The 8,816-nt window shown below is 45.1% G+C and overlaps 1 protein-coding gene across 8 annotated transcripts in view; it reads right to left on the bottom strand.

Annotated features, from left to right (window-relative positions):
* Nucleotides 1-8,816, bottom strand: part of DHDDS (dehydrodolichyl diphosphate synthase) — a 63,612-nt gene that overhangs the window by 48,447 nt on the left and 6,349 nt on the right. For all 8 annotated transcript variants that reach the window (XM_011981648.1, XM_011981650.1, XM_011981653.1 and 5 more), the window contains 2 exons: nucleotides 7,960-8,076; nucleotides 3,040-3,182 (listed from right to left, as the gene is read on the bottom strand). In XM_011981648.1, the coding sequence (XP_011837038.1) occupies nucleotides 3,040-3,182; nucleotides 7,960-8,076 (260 nt within the window). The remainder of the gene's footprint in view (nucleotides 1-3,039; nucleotides 3,183-7,959; nucleotides 8,077-8,816) is intronic.

Genomic DNA, 8,816 nt, shown 5'->3' with positions numbered 1-8,816 from the left:
ACAGGCACCTGCCACCATGCCTGGCTAATTTTTGTATTTTTAGTAGAGACGGGGTTTCACCATGTTGGCCAGGCTGGTCTCGAACTCTTGACCTCAAGTGAGCTGCCTGCCTCGGTCTCCCAAAGAGCTGAGATTACAGGCATGAGCCACAGCGCTCAGTCCCAAACTCTTTTTTTTTGTTGTTTTTTTTTCCTTTTTTGGAGACAGGGTCTTACCCTCACCCAGACTGGAGTGCAGCGGTATACTCATGGTTCAATATAACTTCCAAATCCTGAGCTCAAGCGATCCTCCTGCCTCAGCTTCCCAAGTAGCTGGGACTAAAGGTGTACACCACCATGCCCGGCTAATTTTTGTATTTCTTGTAAAGATGAGGTCTCACTATGTTGCCCAAGGTGGTCTCAAACTCCTGGCCTCAAGTGATCCTCCTGCCTGAGCCTCCCACAGTGCTAGGATTACAGGTGTGAGCCACCATGTCCAGCAAGAACCCAAACTCTTTACTATACATTACACAACCTCATGTGTCCTTTTTGGGAAGTTGCATTTTATGTATCTGTGAAGTCCCATTTGAGAAGTGAGTAAACTCCTCAAGGGAAGGAGCTGTATTATTGGTTACTTTTGTTACGTTCTAGTGAAATATGATGATAATGGTGACAGCTAACATTCTATGTTTACTAAATTCCAGATATTGGTCTAAGTGCTTTACATGTACCAACACATTCCATTCTTACACCAACCTCTGAGTTATATACCATTATTATTCCCCTTTTACAGATGAGGAAACTGAGGCACAGGGACGTTAGGTAATTTGTTCGGACAGTTGATGAATGGAGAACCAGGATTTGTACATAGGAAGTCAGCCTCCAGAGCTTGTCTTCTTAATTATGACATTATATTGCTTCCATACAATAACTCCCAAACTCTGCATATGGTGAGAATGAATTCAACCAGTTTCTCTCATCTGGAAATGCTATGAAGAAACCAAATGCTTCACGTTTGGAAAATGGGAGCTTAATAGAAGGAAGTATACTAGAAGACCTTGATTCAGCTCTTCCTACTAGCTTGTGGTATAGTTCTGCCACTAGCTTGATGTGTGACCAGGCGTGAGCCCTCGTCTTCTGGTTTTTAAATTTTTAATTTACTTATTTTTATTTTAATGAATTAATTTTTTGAGACAGCATCTCACTCTGTTGCCCAGGATGGAAGATAGTGGTTCAATGACAGCTCATTGAAGCCTCAACCTCCCCAGACTCAAGTGAGCCTCCCTCTTCAGCCTCCCGTGTAGCTGGGATTACAGGCATGTGCCACCATCCTCAGTTAATTTTTTTTGTATTTTCTTGTAGAGATGGGGTTTTGCCATGTTGCCTAGGCTGGACTCAAGCAAATTCCTGGACTCAAGGAATCCACCCTCCTTGGCCTCCCAAAGCGCTGGGATTACAGGTGCGAGCCACCCTGCTCAACCTCTTCTCTTTACCAGGGCTTTGTTTCCCAACTGATGAAATAGAATAAGGCCAGTGGTTTTCCCACTTTCTTTCAGCCAAAGAACCCTTTCTTCAAATCAAATTCTACACAGAAGCCTAATACATAAAATAGGTAAATGCAACTCAGCACCCTCTACCCTACTCCCACTGGGTTCTTTCTACACCTCCTCAGACCTTGGGGTTCTGTGGCACATTAATGGTAAAGCACCTCTGAGGTTTCTTCTTGCTTTCGCCAGGACTTCATGATAAACGAAGTCCATTTTCTCTACTATTAACTGATCAGAGCAATGTCATTAGCATCTCTTCTGCCGTGCATTTTGATCTTGCAGGAATTGTAAGATGGCCTGTCTCTCAGAGCACAGTGTAGATGATAGCTCAGCTCTGGAGTCAGAAAGACCCAGGTGTGCACCTTGGCTCTGCCTGATAGCTGTGTGACCCAGGATATATGCCTTAACTTCTTTGATTTCTACTTTCCTTCTCTCTAAAAATGGGCCAATAATATCTTTGTCATGGTATAATGTGATTACAGGATGAGTAAGAATATATTTTAGGCTCAAAGCCTGGCATATAGTAAGGACTTTAGAAAAGGTAAGATTAGTGGGATGTGCCCCCCATGCCTCCATCCCCGGCTCCTTAGGTGTAAACTCTGAGCCACACAGGCTCTGCTGGGGACCAGGGAGCAATGTCTGTAGCCCAGAATCTCACCATCCTAATATAGACAGAAGGAAGCCTGGCTACCCTCCCTACCACCCATTGTTCTAGGCTTACCTTCACTGGAGTTCTAGGCTCACTGTTCTCTCATCTTCCTGGTATAGGTAGGAGCTGGGCACACAACAGTTGTAACTAAGGCTTTTGGGCAATTCTGGCTGGTAAGGGCTCCATACTTTGAAGCAAGCAGTCTCCACTGAACTTCGTCTTTGCCCCTCTCTGGCTTTATTCCCTAAGTTAAGCCTAAACTTACTGACAGCTAAGAATGGTACTGACGCTTCCCCATAATTGTCTCTTATGCATCATCCCATCCCTCCCAAAAGACTATGCAGGGGGAGTACAGTAACTTTTTAGGGCTCACTGTGCAGCAGAAAATGACTTCCTTAATGTTTTCTTTAACTCCACTTCCTTGGCCATAGTTTATTGGCTCTGGGGTAGAAATCTGATAGAATTTAGGGATCCCAATTAAGGGATTTTATTGATTCTAGGTTGCTCTTTTGAAGCAGAGAAAACTGGTCTGCAGAGAGAGGTGGAAATAAATGAATATAGAGGTTCTACCTAGTGGGTTTAATTCCTGGTTTCAGTTTTGCTTGAGGTTGGCTGTACTTGTTCTTAAATCATGTGACACACCTCAATATCCTCAAATAAATGCCCCTTTTTTAATTTAAAAAAATGGAAGAAATAAAGAATGAAAGACTATCTTGTATTTCTGATATTTGCCACCCAAGATGTCTAACCAACATTAAAAAGAGTTGGGAGTCCCTTAAGTAAGCCTCAGATAACAGAATTTCAAGGGTTAGGATAAGGCTGGGGGTGGTGGAAGAACATACTCTCCCCTTTGATAGCATCTTACTGTTCTTCCATCAAGCGGCTGAACTTCTGCCGGGCCAGATCCATAAGCCCGTCTACCTCACTCTTGGAGCGTTTGAAGTTCTCAATGCTGAATGCGTAGACCGTCACCTCTAGGATGCCCAGGTTCAAACACCACCGCAGAGTCTGAGAGGGGAGAAGGCAAGGAGCTAGGATACAAGGAAGAGTGGGAAGGGAAATAAGAGGTACTTTTTGGTCCTGACTCAGAGCTGGAGATGGGAGGCAGACTTTTCTCCTCCCAAAGCTGGGTGAAGCTAGGATAACATCAGTGTTTATGTCAGAATTAATGAATCAAACAAGGAGAAAACCACCATTGAAGAAACTGAAAAACGTGATCTTTGTGAATGCTGATGGCATTGTGCATTACAAGAAAGAACTCTGCATTGAGAGTGTAAAGACCTGGGTTCTAGTCCCTGACTCCATCATGCACTTATGTGACTAGAATCAAATCACTTAATCTCTCTAGGTTTAAGTCTCCTTACCTGTAATAGGAATCACAATCCATCCCTTACAAGGTGGTTAACGAACAATATAAAAACACAAGGTGTTATTACTCACAGCGTAACTTCATTATTCTGGTAGGTTGGGAGGCTGATGAGTCAAAAGAAAAAAAGCAATAACTGGACAGCTGTGTAACATTTAATAGCCTGCAAAGGGTTTTCACATAATTTCATTCGATTCTTTGAACACCCACTTTAAAATGACACTGCTGTTTTCATGCCTACTTTACAGATGATAAAACAAGCTCACAGTTGAAGAATATGTCAAAAATCCTCAACTCAACTGTCTGATTCCATTATATGGAGTTCTAGAACAGGAAAAACAAATTTATAGTTACAGAAATCAGAACAGTAGTTGCCTAGAGAAGAAAAGGAGGAGGTGGAACAGAAGTTGATTGAGAAAGGGCACCAGGGAACTTTTTGGAGAGAGAGAAATGTCCTACATCTTTTTGTTTTTTTTTTTTTGTTTTTTGCTGGAATCTCGCTCTGTCACCCAGGCTGGAGTGCAGTGCTACAATCTTGGCTCACTACAACCTCCACCTCCTACGTTCAAGTGATTCTCCTGCCTCAGCCTCCCGAGTAGGTGGCCTACAGGCATGTGCCACCACACCCGGCTAACTTTTTGTATTTTTAGTAGAGACAGATTTCGCCATGCTGGCCAGGCTGGTCTCGAACTCCTGACCTCAGGTGATCTGCCTGCCTCGGCCTCCCAAAGTGGTAGGATTACAGGCATGAGCCACTGCGCCCAGCAGGAAATGTCTTATATCTCGACAGGGGTATGGGTTAAATGAATGCATTGTCAAAACCTAAAATCTGTGCATTTCACCATATGAAATTGTAATTCAAAAAGAAATGAAACTGGCTGGGTGCGGTGGGTCACACCTGTAACCCTAGCACTTTGGAAGGCCGAGGTGAGCGGATTACCTGAGGTTGGGAGTTCAAGACCAGCCTGGCCAACATGGTAAAACCCCATCTCTACTAAAAATACAAAAACTTAGCTGGGTGCAATGGCGCATGCCTGTAATCCCAGCTACTTGGGAGGTTGAGGCAGGAGAATTGCTTGAACCCGGGAGACACAGGCTGTGGTGAGCGGAGATCTTACCACTGTACTCCAGCCTGGGCTACAGAGTGAGACTTTGACTCAAAAAAAACAGGCGAGGCATGGTGGCTCATGCCTATAATCCCAGCACTTTGGGAGGCCGAGGTGGGAGGATCACGAGGTCAGGAGTTCAAGACCAGCCTGACCAACATGGTGAAACCCCATCTCTACTAAAAATGCAAAAATTAGCTGGGCGTGGTGACGCGGGCCTGTAATCCCAGCTAGTCAGGAGGCTGAGGCAGGAGAATCCCTCGAACCTGGGAGGCAGAGGTTGCAGTGAGCCAAGATCGCGCCACTGTACTCCAACCTGGGCGACAGAGAGAGCGACTCTGTCTCAAAAAAAAGAAAAAATGAAACTCACACTTAAACTTAGTCCTGGCTGGGCGCGGTGACTCACACCTGTAATCCCAGCACTTAGGCCATGGGGGGCAGATCACGAGGTCAGGAGTTTGTGACCAGCCTGGCTAACATGGTGAAACTCTGTCTCTATTAAAAACACAAAAATTAGCCGGGAGTGGTGGCACGCACCTGTAATCCCAGCTACTCGGCAGGCTGAGGCAGGAGAATCGCTTGAACCCGGGAGGCGGAGGTTGTAGTGAGCTGAGATCACGCCACTGCACCCTAGCCTGGGTGACAGAGCAAGACTCCGTCTCAAAAAAAAAAAAAAAAAAAAAGAAAAAAACTTAGTCCTTTGGGGCTGCTCTAATCCTGTACCACTAAAGGTGGAGAACAATGCTGAGAGGTGAAGAACAATGTTGAGAGATGGAGAGCTGGAGAAATGTTGAGAGACGGAGAACAGAAGAAACAAAGCTAAAGAGCTACCACCTCTCTAACCCCTTAACAAACATACAAGCAAACAAATCTATTGTTATCTTAGGAAAATTACCAGTGAGAACCTGACACTTGAACAGCCTCAGGCTCTAAAGACCTTGCAAGGCAGCCACTGTGGATGGCACATCTGGGTTGGAACCCACCACTGACATCAGTCAATATAATTGCTAATAACAAGTTTGATTTTTGAGCACTTCCTTTATGTCAGGGCCTGTGCTACATGCTTTCCATTGTGCCATCTTATTTATCTTCAAATAATCTACTGAGAGAGATTGCTAACCCTGTTTTATAGATGAAGAAACTGAGGCAAAAGGAAGCTACATAACTCACTGCAGGTCGCAAAGCCAGACAGTGACAGAGCAGGGGTGCCAATGAGTTCTGAGGGACTCCAGAGCTTAAGCTCCTAAGCATTAGGCAAAACTGCCTCTCAGTTACAAAACAGAAGCCAGAGTCAACAAACTCCATAAAGACTTCTACAAGGTGTTAGTGAGAACCCCACTGCCACTCATTCAAGAAAAAAACATCACAGCCCTGGCATCACGCTGTGCCCCTGTGCCAGGATACTGGGACCTGTGAACTACAGACCATATTTCCATTCTTTTTTTTTTTTTTGAGACGGAGTCTCACTCTGTTGCCCAGGCTGGAGTGCAGTGATGTAATCTCAGCTCACTGCAAGCTCCGCCTCTCGGGTTCACGCCATTCTCCTGCCTCAGCCTCCTGAGTAACTGGGATTACAGGCGCCTGCCACCACGCCCGGCTAGTTTTTTATATTTTTAGTAGAGACAGGGTTTCACCGTGTTAGCCAGGATAGTCTTGATCTTCTGACCTCATGATCCGCGTGCCTCGGCCTCCCAAAGTGCTGGGATTACAGGCGTGAGCCACTGCTCCCGGCCCTCCATTCTTCTTAAAAGTTTCACCAAGATTGTCATATTCCATTCTTTTGTTAAACTTAATGTTTTCCAATTTATAACGTGCATTATACCACAAAATGTTCATGACCTCTGTGTAGAGTGATGTCCTGGTTTGCTGGGGACTTTCACCAGTTTTAGCACTGAAAGATCTGCGTCCTGAGAAACCTGTCAGCCTTGCCAAAGCAGAATGAATAGTCACCCAATGTTCATCCAGAAATGTCACTTCTAAGAATTTATCCAAAAAGAGTACTTTTTTTTTTCAGACAAGGTCTTGCTCTGTCACCAGGCTGGAGTATGGTGACATGAACATAGCTCACTGCAGCCTCAACCTCCAGGGTTCAAGTGATCCTTCCACCTCAGTCCCATAAGTAGCTGGGACCACAGGCATGCACCACCATGCTTGGTTAATTTTTTTTTTTTTTTTTTTTTGTAGAGACAGGATCTCACCATGTTGCCCAGGGTGAAACAGTACTATTTATAATGTTTATTGTAATGTCAAGTAATAGTGGAGCAGTTAAATTGTATCAGATCCTCTTGATAAAATGTTCTATAGTCATTGAAACATACAGTTAGAAAGCTTATATATACACCTTAAAAAATGCTTCCCCAAATGTTGGCTGGGCACAGTGGCTCATGACTGTAACCCCAGCACTTTGGGAGGCTGATGGGGGTGGATCACTTGAGGTCAGGAGTTCGAGAACAGCCTGGCCAACATGGTGAAACCTCATCTCTCTCAAAATACAAAAGAATTAGTTGGATGTGGTGACAGGTGTTCAATCTCAACTACTCAGGAGGCTGAGGAAGAAAATCACTTGAACCCGGGAGGTGGAGGTTGCAGTGAGCAGAGATCATGCCACTGCACTCCAGCCTGGGCAACAGAGCGAGACGCTGTCTCAAACAAACAAACAAAACCAAAATGTTAAAAAATAAGGTTACCGAAGCTACAGATGCAATTTTATTAATGTTAAGTCATGTAGAGCATACAATAAGGATTGGATGAGGCATAGAATATAAACTGTTGATTTATTAAAATAAGAAGAGGCAATTTTGTTCCTATTTCCAATATTTTATGGTCATTCACTGGATGATTACTTCTTTGTTAATGTCATTTTTTTTTTTCTTGAGATGGTGTCACTCTGTCACCCAGGCTAGAGTACAGTGGCACAATCTCTGTTCACTGCCGCCTCAAAGGTTCCTGGGCTCAGATAGTCCTCCCACCTCAGCCTCCTGAGTGGCTGGAGGCACAGGTGTGCACCACCAAGTCTGGCTAATTTTTAAATTTTTTTGTAGAGACAGGGTTTGACTATGTTGCCCAGGCTGGTCCTGAACCCCTGGGCTCAAGCAATCCTCCTGCCTCGGCCTCCCAAAGTATGGGATTACAGGCATAAGCAACCACATCTGGCCAATGTCAAGATGAGACCTATAGCTAGCAAGCAAACAGTAAAACACAGAGACAGATACACAAAACACTCTTCAACCACAGCAAACTCAGAGCCTGGTTTTCTAGCTATAATCCACCTCTCCACAGACTGTTCACTTTGGGCTCTGCCATACGAACCCACCTCAGCTAGCTTGTTGAAGCCCTGTGAGTGGCCTTCCTGCCGCTCCACCTGGCACTTCTTGGCATAGCGACGGTTCCCGTCCATTATGAATGCAATGTGTTTCGGCATTGGGCCTGCCTGTGGAATAGGAAGACAAATCATGAACAGGTTTCATATTCTTCAGGGATAAAGGAAGACACTACACCCCAAGGTGATAAGTTTGGGTTATGTGATGAAAACCCCAATGAAGGGAATTGGGTACTTTGTGCTTTTAACTCAGTAAAAAGACATTAAAGTTTACTTACTTAGTTACTTAATTTTGAGGCAGGATCTCACTCAGTCACCCAGACTGGAATGCAATGGTGTGATCACAGCTGACTGCAGCCTTGGCCTCCTGGGCTCAAGTGATGCTCCCACCTCTGCCTCTCACTGACTAGCCAGGGCTACCAGCACATGCCATCACACCTACCTAGCCTTTTTTTTTTCTTTTTTTTTTAAGAGATGGAGTCGGCCAGGCATGGTCGCTTACGCCTATAATCCCAGCACTTTGGGAGGCTGAGGTGGGTGGATCACTTGAGGTCAGGCGTTCGAGACCAGCCTGGCCAACATGGTGAAACTTGGTCTCTACTAAAAATACAAAAATTAGCCAGGCATGGTGGCATGTGCCTGTAGTCCCAGCTACTCTACTCTGGAGGCTGAGGCAGGAGAATCGCTTGAACCCAGGAGGTGGAGGTTGCAGTGAGTCGAGATCATGCCACTGCACTCCAGCCTGGGCGACACAGTGAGACCGTCTCAAAAAAAAGAGATGGGTGGGGTATTTTCGCATGTTGCCCAGGTCTCGAACTCCTGGGCTCAAGCAATCCTCCTTCATCAGCCTC

This window comes from Mandrillus leucophaeus, unplaced genomic scaffold, assembly GCF_000951045.1.
Source record: "Mandrillus leucophaeus isolate KB7577 unplaced genomic scaffold, Mleu.le_1.0 Scaffold23, whole genome shotgun sequence".
Classification (NCBI taxonomy): Eukaryota; Metazoa; Chordata; class Mammalia; order Primates; family Cercopithecidae; genus Mandrillus; species Mandrillus leucophaeus.
The sequence above is the reverse complement of the archived record's forward strand: the minus strand, read 5'-3'. Positions and strand labels throughout refer to the sequence as shown.